Source organism: Adiantum capillus-veneris, chromosome 9 (assembly GCF_014529385.1).
Source record: "Adiantum capillus-veneris isolate H3 chromosome 9, ASM1452938v2, whole genome shotgun sequence".
NCBI classification, from domain to species: Eukaryota; Viridiplantae; Streptophyta; class Polypodiopsida; order Polypodiales; family Pteridaceae; genus Adiantum; species Adiantum capillus-veneris.
Window position 1 is genome coordinate 114,408,913 of NC_140939.1, and position 14,423 is coordinate 114,423,335.

General features: G+C 44.8%; 1 protein-coding gene across 2 annotated transcripts in view; it reads left to right on the forward strand.

Annotated features, from left to right (window-relative positions):
* Positions 1–3,121: 3,121 nt before the first annotated feature.
* LOC147451018 (uncharacterized) overlaps positions 3,122–14,423 on the forward strand; it is a 32,354-nt gene continuing 21,052 nt past the window's right edge. Inside the window, exons 1-4 of one of the 2 annotated variants that reach the window (XM_086519972.1) lie at positions 3,122–3,471; positions 4,477–5,654; positions 5,785–5,898; positions 6,432–6,581. In XM_086519972.1, the coding sequence (XP_086376098.1) occupies positions 4,644–5,654; positions 5,785–5,898; positions 6,432–6,581 (1,275 nt within the window). In that variant the 5' untranslated portion in view covers positions 3,122–3,471; positions 4,477–4,643. Of the gene's footprint in view, positions 3,472–4,476; positions 5,688–5,784; positions 5,899–6,431; positions 6,582–14,423 lie in introns of both variants that reach the window. The other variant, XM_086519971.1, reaches the window with a different exon arrangement.

A 14,423-nucleotide genomic window follows, 5' to 3' on the forward strand; every position in this document is an offset into this window, starting at 1 on the left:
CCAAGACCTCAAACACCTTCAAAGGTGGCGAGAGCTAGCAAGGAATGAGGGTAGGGAAGAGGAAGAAGAAACATTTCGAGAAAGAATTAGTTCCTCACTTATCATACTCTTCTTGCTAGCATACATAATAGCATAGTAATGAAGATGGAGAAGATGGCAAGCTTAAGCATTGAAACATGGCTCTTGGTTGAATTTGCACTCCATGGCCAAGAGTGTTGGTGTAGGCTCTCAACCTCTACTTGCTTGGAGAAGGAAAGGGAGCTCTTGCACTTTGCACATTGCATAATGAGAGTGTGTGTGAGTGTGTGTGGGAGAGTATACCCCCCAAGAAACCCCCTAGCTTGCTTTGGTCGACCCCCCCTTGTAGCTCGTGCTTGAAGCTCATTGGACCCCTCCAGGCCTAGCCAATCACAAGCAGGAGGCATTACAAGCAACAAGGGTAGCCTTTGGACAAGTGTCCCCCTTTCCCCTTTGAGAGAGAGGGCTTGATAAATGCAAAGACAATTAATTAATCCTCCTAAATTATCATTGGACCCCTTGGGTGGCCAACCAATAGGCTTCAGGCACACCATGAGGGCAACATAAGGAGAACTTGACAAGTGTCCCCTTTGCTTTCTTTGTACCAAGCATGACTTGTGTGTGTGTGTGTGGGTGTTCTCTCTCATCCCACCCTCTTGTAGGGCTCGCCCCCTCCTTGTAGGGATTGGATTTGACCTTTTGACACCTCAAGCCCCTCATGCATAGGTTCAGTTCCCACCACAAGCTTGGCCCTTAAGCACTTCAAGCTTGGACTGGGTTCCCACCTCAAGCTCAGTCCTAGCATCCCAAGCATGTCAAGCACCTCAAGCATCTCAACCATCAAGCACCTCAAGCAACTTAAGCTTGGGCCAGGTTCCCACCTCGAGCACCTCAAGCTTGGGCTGGGTTCCCACCTCAAGCTCAGCCCTAGCTTACCTAAGGTCAAAAGACTTTTACACTAACTATTGGAGGTCTTTAATGAAGCTAACCCTAAGGTCTTATGCTCCATTGGTTAGCCTTGCTCTTCGATAGACCATCTCTCATTTGGACCCCTTTACTATTGGCCCCGTGTTGAGATCGATCTATAAGCACATGTCTATATCTTAACCTTGTTCCCGTTTATTCTCCCAGATTAAGTGATCAATTTAATATGAGAAAATCATTTGGGTTGGTTAGATATTAGATTTTATGACACACTAGTTAAAAGACAATTCTATTGGCATAATTTGGTTAAGGACATCCAGACTTATGTCCTGAAATGCAACAAGTGTTAGGTCAATAAACATGAGCATCTCCAGGTTGGGGGACTACTCTATTCATTGGAGACTCCTCAGGGGAAATGGGAAAGCATTCCATGGATTTCACTACCGGTTTAACCAAAATTAGTCGAGGGAATGACTCAGTGTGGGTGGCAGTGGATAGGTTAACCAAAATGGAAAAGTTTATCGCTACGAAGGCAATGGTTAAAACGACAAACAAAACTCTTTATTGAACATCTCTACAAGCTATATGGCCTGTACGTAGCTATAGTGCCAGATAGAGATATAAAGTTCAATAGTCATTTTTGGAAGGAAGTCTTCAGAAAGCTGGACTCTACTATGAGTGTGAGTACAATAGATTATCCGTAGTATGATGGTTGTCAAACCAAACGGGTTAATCAAATCCTAGAGGACATGTTGCGTTCTTATGTAAGTAAGAAGTAACATAACTAGGAAGAATACTTATCCATTTGGAACTCTCTTATAACACTTCCAAACATTCAACAACTGGATTCACACCATTCATGTTGATGTATGGTTTCCAGTAGCCAAAATCTCCTATGACTGTAGGCCTAGAGAAGGGGAAGATTCAATTTGACAAGGATTTCCTTGAAGATATAAATGATATGTTGAAGGCAAAAAATGAAAGCATTTGTAGTGCACATGATTGTGCTAAGACGTATGTTGATAATGGACAAAGAAAAGTTACGTTTGTAGAAGGTGACTTTGTATTCCTAAAGGTTCCTGCGAAGTCATAAATCATGAAAACAAGAAAACATGACAAACTTTCTCCTAGGTATTGTGGTCCCTTTAAAGCCCTTAAAAAGATTGGGGACGTAACTTACAAACTCGAGTTATCAGAGAGTTCTCAAGTTCACCCTGTCTTCCATGTATGTAAATTGAAGAAACCAGTTCACGAGTTGGAAAATATAGTTTCTCCAAAGATTTTGGTTGACTTGATAGAGCCACCAACGATACCGCATGACCCGAAAAGGATTCCAAGGTATCGAGATAGTCATCAAGAGGTACTGGGTCAAGTGGATAGACTTAGGCAAGGAAGCGGCAAATTGGGAACGCCATAGTGTGATTGCCAAGATATTTTCCCATGTTTTCGAGGACAAAAACTCTTTGTAAGGGGGAGGTTAATGTCATGTAGTTTGTAATGGCTATGTCCAGGTCAACAGCCATCTGACTGTAGACTTGGTAAGGCGGGTTCAGGGGGAGACTGCTCGATCATAGCGCCTAGGTAGCTGAACCGATGTGGACTTGCAAGCCACACTACGAGTAATTGTCCGACGACGAGGGGCACTCATTATGGGTGGTGAGCTATCAACCAGACCCTCTTGCGGTAGAATGCTTGTAGCAACATTATAAGATTGTAACATTAGCTAATGCCACACAAAGGTTTTCGACAACACGATTGTCATCGCTATCAACCATCTCATAACCGTGCGCTAAATTGATGATGTGGATTTGTTGCATATATATATATATATATATATATATATATATATATATATATATATATATATATATATATATATATATATATATATATATATATATATATATATATATATATATATGTATATGTAGAGAGAGAGAGAGAGAGAGAGAGAGAGAGAGAGAGAGAGAGAGATTCAATTTGTTTAATTGAAAACTTAGAATCAACATGATGTGGGTGCCCTATTGGCTCTGCCGTCCTGAACAAGGTTGCAAAGTGCTTTTATTCTTTTATAGAGCCAAACTGCAAGTGTAAATTTTTCTTGGCAAACTACACGTGAACCTCCTCTTATTTGTGAGCGACTGCCAATGTTTTGAGTGTGTCCTTGGAGAAGTTAGGACAGCTCCTGTGAAGGGGACAAAAATTGATATCCAGCCTTCAGGCAGGTGGCCAATTCAGAAGGAAGTTTACAACAGAGGAAAACTAAAGAAGGGACATCATCACCATTGCCATAAAACACAAGGTTTGTGCACACAAGCCTTCAAGATCAGGTAGCAGGACGAAGCTGTTCACTTTGCCTTCTTCATCGGTTCTATCTCGCAAACATATGCCTTGCTTTCCAAGCTTGCCTTGGTGGTCTTTCTCCCTCTCTCCAGGCAATTGGTCCTTGCCACTGCAAAGCAAGCGGCTTTGTGCTTCATCTCCCTGCTTCTGCTGGTTTCTTCAACTTCTTCTTCCCGAGGAATCAAGGTAATTTCACCTCTTCTCGGAGCTCATCATCTTGATCCATTGCTTTCTTTGATGGCTACACACAAAATTAAATGTCTTGGCTCGAGTTTGTGGTTTCCTGTGTGAGTGAATTGCTGCATTTGCCCCGCCCTCTTGTTGCATCTGCACCAAGATGCATACAAAAGGTGAATGCATCACACATTTCCCCCACCACAAAAACCCTGCCTTCCAGTACCTGACATGTAAACAGTGAATGTACAGCGTGTTTACCCCACCGCAATAGAGAGGACTCGTAACCAACAAGAAACAGAGCAAAATTCACCGTAGCTAGGCCTAAAGGAGGAAACCGTGACAAGGTGAATGCACCAAACATTTCCCCCACCACAGAAACACTGCCTTCCAGTAAGCAGACATTGAGAATTGCCTTTCTCTCAACCTATACATGCTGACATTATGGATGCAGTCCCCCTCCCCCTGCCACACTAAGCCCTACCTATAAAAGCATGTGACGCAGATGTACCTCTAAAATCCAACCTCGCTAAATAGCATGTGGTACGGGAAGCCACAGTTTCCTCCTTTAGGCCTAGCTACCAAGAATTGTCATTGCCCTTTCTGTTTTTTATGATTTTCTGTCCACTCTGATGCAGGGGTTTTTGCAGGTCCCCCTTCTTCACACATGTGCTAGTCTTATGCCTTCTCCAGCCACAGTTTTATAGTTAAAGTGGTTTCTTTTGACATGAATGTGTTAGTGTTTGGCAATGAATGCTTTCGTAGTTTCCTTTTTTCCCCCCTTTCCCGACCTCAGGCTTTGCTCAGAAAACCTTGCAGCAAGCTACAAGGGCTTTCCTCCTAGTATGGCTATGGCTACTTCGGGGCAGGAATATTTGTAGCTGCATTTTTTCCCCTCCCTTGATAAGGAAGAATGCAATGATACTCGTTCACTGGAGTGTTGAAAAGCTTTGGTAGTAACCTGTATTTTCTGTTTTGTGGCGACTAAACTTTGAAAAGTTGTGCTATTACTTTCAGATTTTTCCAGAAAAGGAGAAGGATAACTGAATGTAGAAGCCCTTTCCAATAAGGTTATTCTAGGCATGTTGAAGATTCAAATGAGCATAGGAGACCAGAAACTTTCCAAAAGCTCAGAAGAGAGGATGCCAGGCAAGTGGTTTACTAAAACCTGAACAACAGAACAGATGGGAACAAAGCAGGAGGTACCGGATATCATTATAATCGATGATGATGAGAGCGCTAGGTCTCAAACCCAGCACCCTATCCATAGGGATGATGCTTATGACAGTGATGCCAACTCAAGTGGATTTGACAACTGCTCCAATCGACAGCCTCGTTGGCAAAGTGCGGATGGCTTCAGTGCAGGGAACTCAGAATTCTCAGGCAAGTCTTATGATGATGATTGCTTTGCTATGCAAAGGGGCCCCATGGAGTCTGGGCCCAGCCAGTTATCTTGGCGTTTGCATACAAGGGCACCTAAGGGTGAGAAGAGGCCTGCAATTCTGAGAAATGACCTAAAAAGGTCTTGTAGCTCTTCTGATTGTGAAATTATTGAGGATTTAGATGGAAAAATACGGCAGGATTGGGAAAAGGCTGCTCTAAAGAAAAGGTTTGGAAATAGCTATGTGGGAGGCAGTTTTAGAGCTGAGAGTGAAGAAAGCACAAGTGCTGTTGGTAGTGCTGCAAGGTGGACTTTTTTAGGAAAAGGAAAAGGACATTCTCAGCAAAGTGACAGCAAGAGTCAGAAGGTGGATCTTCACCATTCGGGTTCTTCAAGTGTGCCTTCTCCAAAGGATAAGGACACAACACCTGTTACTCTTCTTGATCAGCAGGACTCTAATCATGATTTTGCAGATATGAGGTCAGAAGATGCCATAGATTCCGCTGGAGATGAAACTTCTGTCACAGATACTGGCTCTCTCAGTTCAGCCAATAATCTAGAGCTATCAGAGGAGGAGGCAAGCTGCTCTGAGCAGGACATTGCTCCCATAAAATCCAGTTCTTCAGATAGAATGCAATCTGAAGATGTGCTGGATAGGCGAGATCCTGAGGAGCATCAAGTTATGGTCAAAGCAGCTTCCAAATTATCAACTGATAGTTTAAGTCTTGTTCGGAAAACTGCAAGAGAAAGTGAAGAGCTTCAATTTGCAGAGGAGGAGGAGAGGCTTTTGTTCCAAGAAGAGTCACAAAGACAGGTTGGGTCCCCAGCAAATGAGCTACTTTTACAGGTGGATTGAGGATAGTCAACTTGTCGCTTGTAGCAGTAGCAACACCCCCATTGTTTGAAAAATTTCAATAATCGCTGTCTGATTTTGTTTTAACCAGGCTGAAGGAGCACAGCGTGAGCGAAAGAAAAGGAGAGTTGATGCTGAACGCAAATTGGGAATGGAGATCAGGCAGAAACAAAGACTTGAAGAGATAAGGCAAAATCAGCAAGAGGTGATTGGACTGTGTTTCGAATTATTTCCAATGGGTTTAAATTGTAGTTGCTGTAGCCTTTGCCACAGCACGAACAGGTGCAAATGTGTTTCTGTATAGCTTTTTTACGAGGTCTAGGAAAATGGTTTTAAAGGAGCTGGCTATAAGGGGCAGGTGATAGTCTGTGATGGCTGGTTTGCCAAGATAAAAAAGAAACTATGAAAGACATGTGCCCTTGATGTGTCTTCTTTCTTGTGGTTTGTTGGCATGATTTCATTGTAAATTCTTTAATGCAAAAAGAACACCTGTGTACTTACCTTTAGCGTATTTGATTTAAACAGTACCTTGTCTCTAGAGAGTTTATATTTTAATTTCTCTAGATGCAATACTGTACCTTCTTTTACTGGCTTAGCCTTAGCTTCAAGATCTCAATTTCTTGTAGATTTTCTGAGCGACGTTTAAATAAATACATGAAGTTTCGAAGTCTTCTTAATTGTCAAAGATGCTTCGGCATACAATATCTGATTCACAGTTGGATTTCTGTTTGGCTTCAGGAGGAACGAACACATGGTTACAAAGAGCAGGTACGCGGGCGGATACGTTCGGAGCTTGAAGGTGTTGCTGCTTCTTCCCTTGATATGGCCTCTTTATTGCGCAATCTAGGGGTTGAAGTTGATGGAGGGGTTTACCCATCTATCCAACAGGTAATCTTTTCATCACTTGTTTCTTCTTTTGGTAATTCCATTCAGTTAAGTATCTTTAGTCGTTGCAGAGTTAGGACTATGGGCATTAAAAAGGTTCTTATCCAGTCATTGCTAATATTAGGTATCCTATTAGGGAGTTAAGAAGGCTCAGTTAGAACATGTTCCACGCTTTAAAAGTTTCCATGCAGTTGGGACCTGGGTGTGCACATACTTTTCATCTGTTTGTTTGTTGGGGGATGTGACCAGAAACTATTCACTTATCTGTTCTACAATTTACATTCAGTATCTACATAGGAGTCTCAATATTTGCTCCTTCCTTGCGATTGCTTTAATAATGGATCCTACTATCAATATCATCATTATTACATCCTTGCAACCTAATTAACTTAAATAACTATCGAGAGTTAAAATGGTGAGACAGAGTTTTTTATGACTTCAGTTGAAATTCTTCGAATCTGACAAGGGTGTTTTCTGTTACGTGTGAACGTTTTGCTCCTGAAAGGAAAAAGCTTTATGTGCTTGTGTCTAATTTCTGTTTCTTTGTATTCATACAATTGTGCAAGTTAGTGTTGTTTTAAAAAAAGTCCTCTTCTTCTAACATCTATATATCCCTAGTCAGTAAACTTCTCGATTGTTCATTTGGAATGTATTTTTAAAGCTGTTCTTTTTTTTAAACTCCATATTTGCGATCTGTCATGCTAGCCACTTGCCTACCTTCGTGGGTATGTACATTTCAATCACCTTACTTTGTTCTCTATTCACCTCTTATTCATTGTTTGTGTATCTTGACTATGGATCTGGTAGATTTTATCCTCTCCTGGCTTTACATTTCAATCACCTTATTTTGTTCTCTATTCACCTCTTATTCATTGTTGTGTATCTTGACTATGGATCTGGTAGATTTTATCATCTCCTGGATTTACCCATAGCTTGGAGCTTCGTAGAGAGTGGGCTGTTTTGTGGCTGTGCCGGGCTGTGCATGAGATTTCTCTCATTGTAGGCTGTGTTTGGAGCCTCATGAGCAGCTGTTGGGCGTTTTCTACCTTTTTTTGGTATTTTTTTACTGGAGGTTACAGGTTGTTTCAGCAGGTGGTGGACGTTTCCTGATGTAATGCCTCCATTTATTATGGCCAACATTTTTTCTCTTCTGAAATTCCTAGTTTGATTGGAAGCGACGAGGAGAGTTGAACTCAAGACCTGCTATGAGTGAGAGAGAGAGAGAAATGGAATGAAATGTTATATTAACGTCTTCAAAAGGCCAAAGTGACCTATGAGACCAGAAAGTTACAATGTGGTGGATCTGATACAAAGTCAGAGTAACAAGATGACAAAATGACAGCAATGACAAAATAAAATACTATAGAATTCTGAACTGCTAGGTGTGAATTAAGCAGCTAAACAGCTAGCTGGGATAGCTAGATCACAGGAGATCCAGCATCGGTCGCTGGCGGATCTCATCAATCTCCTCCATGGTCAGTAGTCTGACTGGGCATCGTGCATGTCGAGCCAAAGTGATCCGAATCCTCTAATGCAGCCTCCGTCGATGCTGTGTAGTCCTCCGCAGTCGTGGGCGTCTGGATCTCCCCAGCTCAGTTGCTTGGTCGATTAGTGCCTCTCGTGTGAGGCAACGAGCTCTGCTGTGGTAGTAACTCCTCCGGGTGTCCAGTGGCAGCTCTAAAGAAGTCTGTGATCTGTCTCTGAGACTGGCTAGCCTCTCCTCTCATCAGGCTCTCTCTGTGTCTGCGCAGCTCGAGCAAAAACAAACCCAAGCATCTCTGATCCTCGTACCGCATGACTCTAGAGAATGGTCCAAAGCCCTCTCTGAACAAGCAATGGAAGCGGCCTCGTATCTCGTAGTAGACGGGGTAGTGGCATGTGTAGTGCAACTCTGTCTCAGGCTCAATGTCACACAGGGGGCATGTCCTTGCCTCTGCTGGTACTCCACTGTATCTCCTAGTCTCGATCCGCACCTAGTGTGAAGATGTGCGTATCTGGCCAATAGCACATTGTATCCCATGAGACAAGTGGGTGTCCATGTATCTGGGCCTCGTCACAAAACCATCCTGCGTAAGCTGGAGGAGATGCTCTCTGTAGAAAGCCATCTTCGTGCCCAGCTCCTGTGCTGGCTGTATCCATGTCCTCTTTGTGTCTAGTTGAGTCAAGTCCTGGCGAATGAGCCTGGTGATCTCGGGCTGTGTAAGAGTCAGAGAGGGCGCATCCAGTGAGTACTAGAAGGGAGGCAATCTGCCTATGCTGAACCCATGCGCCTGAAACCATGATGTCATCTCCCATACCAGCATGCTGTATCTCCCTGCATGGCTAACTGTCGAGAGGACTCAAGTGCAAGGCGTGCATATCTGTCTCTGGGAAGTTCCCACATGCGGTGTATGAAGGAGACAGATCTGGTGAGCGCCTCAACCACTAGTGGGGGAGCAGCTAGCTCTGCTCGTACAATAGCACGTGGTACTGAAGCCTTGGTTCTAATGAGCCGCGAGATCATAGAGACCAGAGGCTTCTCCATGGTCCCCCATCCATCACTATGGCGTGTCCTCCTGTGATGATCTAGTGAAGGCCCCCAAATCTCAGCTCCATAAAGCAATGCAGAAGCCACCAAAGTGTCAAAGAGCTAGAGCTTCGTCCGAGGCTCCTAAACTGAACCTGTGAACACATCCTTTCCAATCTACCCAATGTTGCATTGGCTCTGGTCAATCTAGTCTCTGCTGCCCTCCTCAATGAAAATGCTGGCCCACTAAAAACCACTCCAAGGTAAGTGTAAGCATCTGTATACTCCACCTTCTCCTGGCCGTATGTGAATGCTGGCGCTGACCTCCTGATCCACTGTGGGGTGGTATTAAATACCATGACCTTGGTTTTACCAAGGTTAACGGACTAACCACTTTCCTGGGCAAACCTATGCAGAGCATCCAAGTGACGTTGCATCCCCTCCGGAGAGTCGGAGATCAACACAATATCATCAGCATATAACAATAGTGGAATCCATGTCCCTGCGAGTTGTGCACCTCTATCACCATCTCTCTCAATGTAGTCAGAAACCTCATCCACATACATACCAAATAGAGTAGGAGAGAGCGGGCAGCCTTGCTTCACCCCAATAGTGGAGTAAATTGGAGAGAGAGAGAGAGAGAGAAGATTGTTTTAACGTCGTAGGAAACTATTCAAGAGACCTTAAAGATCTAGCCAACGAGGAGGCTCCAGTCAACCCTCGGTAGCTCCGAAGGTAGCATCTTGGAGCTCATCATGCTGGACCGTGGCATCTTTCAGGTGCAGCTTTCAGACGACCGTTGTGCCGAGTCTCTACAGTGGCTCTCCTATTGTTGCAGGGACGTGCTGTTTGCTTTAGAGCGTTGGACACCAGACTTCAGACTTGGGCAGGCTGCATTCCATCACGCATTGCTACATATAGATTGGCGCAAAGCCATACAGTGGCTCTTTATAGAGGACTGCTATTGTTTACCGCTTGGACCATACTACATCGATCCCTCCCACCATGCGAGTATGGTCAGAGTCAACAATAGTCTTGACATTGAGATGCTTTCTGACTACTTTGGTACCTAGTTTACAGCTGCTCGCTCCTTGACAGCTCTTGCGACCAGTTCCTCATGACGAGGATGTGCTTCCTTTAGCTAGGGATCAAGAGAGCACGACATTGATCTTCAGTCTTGTAGCTGTTGACACGGTTTATGTATGCTGCTGAGGTTTCAGATTTACATATTGTCACTTGGAATGTCAATGGCTTGCATTACACTAGCATTAGTGGTCTCAGACAGAATTTGCTTCGTAGAGATTTGCGCTCTCATGTAGATCGAGATGTGGATATCCTTCTTGTGTAGGAGCACAAGTTATGTATGGATAGTTATTGCAGACGTGGCAAGTTGTTACCTGGGGACTCATACATTATGGGAGACTGCAATTGGACAAACATACTCTAGCAGTGGTGTATGCATTTCGGTGGGACCCCGTTGACGCCATTGTGTTCATGACCATGGTACTTTAGTACATGGTAGAGCGATGTGGGTTACTCTAGAAATTGATGATACCCTAGTCGGTGTGATGTGCATCTATGCCCCCACTTCAACCTAGGAGAGAGTGGAGTTCTGGCAACAGATTGTACATGCATTGCCTCATGTGGATTCGTGGGTTGTTGGCGGTGATTTCAACAATGTAAAGACCGGCGAGGATTGGCGTGCCATTCAACCCCCATCCTTACCATATGTAGCACCATGTGAGAGAGATGCTTGGGACAGATTCCTTTTTGCAATTGCTGGCATAGATGCTTGGCATATTTCATCTATGGCTCACACTCCACAGTCATTGGAGTCTTCGTGGGATTTTAGACAGCAATGAGGTCATCTGCTAGAGAGACTAGATAGATTTTATGTCGGTGCACGGGTAGCATCCCAAGGTGGTACAATTACGATTTGGCCTGGCACAATGCTCTCTGATCATGCCCTAGTTTCTTTGCACTTGAGTTTTGAAATTTCCTCTATGCCTAGATGTGGATCGCGTATATTTGACTGGGTGTTAGAAGATGCTTCATTATCTCAGCTGATTCAGGATGTTTGGACATGCACTGCTTCTTCAGATCTAGTGTCCCATCTACTTACATGCATCACTGCGTCCTTTGAGGCTTGCAGACAGACCATTGCAGAGCGGCGACGACGCTTGTTTCGAAGGGAGCGGGACCTAAGGACTACTTGAGCTGCATTCACCGACAGTTTGAGAAGTTTCCAGGAGATGAGTTCCTGGGTGAGCGTGAGTGGACACCAGAGAGACACTTTGTCACATTCAAATTGAGAAATCCGAATTCGCCTATCATGCTTTGGTCTCGACGTGGATATCCAAAGCGGATACGATGAATAAGGATTTCTTTGCCCACTTCTGAGAACGTCCCAAGGGAACTTCCATCAGAGCCTTACGTGATTCTGCCGACTGATTATATACGGATCCTGACGAGATCCTTGTCATAGCTTCATATTATTTTGAGCATTTGTTTACTGTTGATTAGCTTACAGATGATATTCTGCATGCTAGAGAAGAGGTTTGGTCTCATGTATAGCCTGTGGTCAAGAGGCTATGTGCCACACGTTACTAGCCCCTTCCTCTATGCAAGAGATGCATGACGCAGTGGTTGGCTTGGATAGTGCCTCCTATCCCGGAGAGGACAGGTTGACCAGACAGTTATTTGTGAAGTTCTGTGATGCTCTCAGCCCGGTTATGCTTTCAGGTTTGCAACACATATTTGACACAGGAAAGATGCCTGCCTCTATGTGTTCAGGACTTATTTTTCGTATACCTAAAGGTGGAGATGGATCTCCCTCCAACCGTGGAGACCGATCACCTTCATGTCTTCTGTATATAGATCTTTGCTCGCATGATCAATATCCGCTTGAAACCGTTAATGTCTGATCTCATCCATGCTTCGCAGATAGGTTTTGTGCAGGACCAATGTTTCTTAGATAACATATTCACTTTTCATGAAGCAATTGAGTGGGCTCGTCAAACAAATCAGCCTATAGCTTTCATGCTTCTTGATTTTGACAAGGCTTATGATAGAGTAGATTGTGGTTTCTTGGAGGGCACCATTCAGAGGATGGGTTTTCTCTTGCAGTGGATCAGAGGTGCATCTGCATTGTACTGTACTGCTTCCAACGCAGTCACAATCAGGGGCCACATTAGACACTGTTTTCCTCTGTCTCGTTCAGTTCGCCAAGGCATCTCCAGTGCAGTCACAATCAGGGGCCACATTGGACGTCGCTTTCCTTTGTCTCGTTCAGTTCGCCAAGGCTGTCCCCTGGCTGCCTAGTTCTTTCTGTTTTTTACGGAGGTCATGTCTTTCTTCTTGCGCCATCAAACCCCACAATTGAGAGGTCTTGCTATGCCGTCGGCTGTCTCGCAAGATTTGTTGGATCAGGAATATGCTGATGATGCTATGCTCTTTGTTCGATATGACACACCCACCTTGGACAGTGTACATGATGCTCTTTCTACCTTCTGCATGGCCAGTGGTGCTCTCATAAACTGGCACAAGTCTTTTGGCTTTCTGGTAGGAGTAAATGAGCGTTTCCATTCTCTAGCAGATCAGCCCAGCGTTTTGCAATAACAGGAAATCAGCCCAGTGTTTTTGCATTTCAGCAGTAGTCCGACCTCGGCTGTAGCAGAACAGCCCCGCAGTACTGCCCCAGTCGCAGATCCACCACAAGAAAACCTAGCGTTTTCAATTTCAGCATTGACATCGTTGTCGTCGACATTCTTGTCGTCGTCGTCATCGTCATCATTGTCATTGACATCGTCGGCAAGTCCATTGGATCTAGACCATTGTACCCGATCTGTGCAATCTATAGCATAGACCTCTCTCGCCATAGAGAGGGGGCCCCTTGGAGAAGGGTTTGAGAACTACCTGGTGTTGTATTCTTCTCTCTCTCTTCTCTCAGTCTCAGCACTTTCATTCACAGTAGCATTCATTTTGTTTGTGATCATTGCACTCTCTCTAAAGGAATGGAAGGCTTTCCCTTCCGTAAGTAAAAGGAACCCTTGAGCACAGTTCGGAGCACTCATCTTGAGCAATATCAACATTCTTTTCCGTTGCACCTTACATTGGTATCAGAGCTTTGGCAGTGTTCTGTATCACTCAAGGAAAAAACCACAAGAATTTTTTTGCTCGTTGTCGCAGGTAACCCAAGTCCACTTGGGCGTGTTGATTCCTAATCGTGTTTTTGAAGAGTGACAGGTAACCCAAGAAAGAAGGGCTCGTACGGCCTCCCCTTGTTCCTCTTTTCACTCATTAAGAGCGGACAATGCACTTAGTGGCCGGCCAATCGACGTGAGGTGGGAAAAATCAACTTTGGTGTGAGTGCAAGACCGCCAAGGGGTGCGCTTGCAGGGAAGAGTCGAGCTCGGGTAAGAGAAAAGCCTTCTCAAACACCGATTGCAACTACAGAACTCAAGACCCTCAAGAACTCAAGAACCTCAAGACCCCAAGTTCCTTGAAGTACCGAAGATCTCAGTGTATGGTCATCACCCGAAGCGGAATGGATATTTTGTGTGAAGGTGATGAGAGTGGAGTTTGAAACCGGCGTGTTCAATCCAAAAAGGGCGGTAGACTTTACTTCAAACCTTGATTTAGCTTTCACCCATTATTAGTCGTCTATTCTACCTGTACTTTCAAGACACAACACGGGGGAAAGGGATACAGGCTGCTAGATTGCACCTGTATGAGAAGACCGACACCAGATTGGCCCCTAACTTAGGCGCCCCTTTCGGTATTTCTTTATTGCTTAACCCCGCACAAGCTTGGCTGAATTTCAACTGTTCCGGCCCGATTTTGGCAGCATGACTGTACTAGGACCCTTCACAGTCAGTATTCCCACGCATTGAATGACTTTCCCGACGCATACGGGCACTTTGCAAAACCTGGCGAGAATCTGCAGCACGCTGAATTCTCTGTTTTCAGCCCCGAAAATGCGCCAGATCACCTGTACAGCGGTCCCCTCGCGTCCCCGAACCTCCTGGGGGTATTAGGGACCGTTTAGGGCCAAAACCCTAAACCTGCAAAAATACACAGCAGGCTGTAATTTACTGTTTCGGGCTCCATTTCGCGTGCTGGTCGCATCCGTAGCAAGTCCTCGAGCTCCCACACCTGTAGGGCTACTTGCCCTTTGAATCGGACGAGATTTCTGGCGTGAAACCTCTCCGAATTCACATGTACCCGCGGGGGATTAGCCGCTAGCTAATCCAGTACCTATGCAAGAGGCTCTTGCCTCGGCAATCGCGCATGAACCCACACAACTGTGCATTGGTCAATTGAAAAGCCCACTAGAGGGG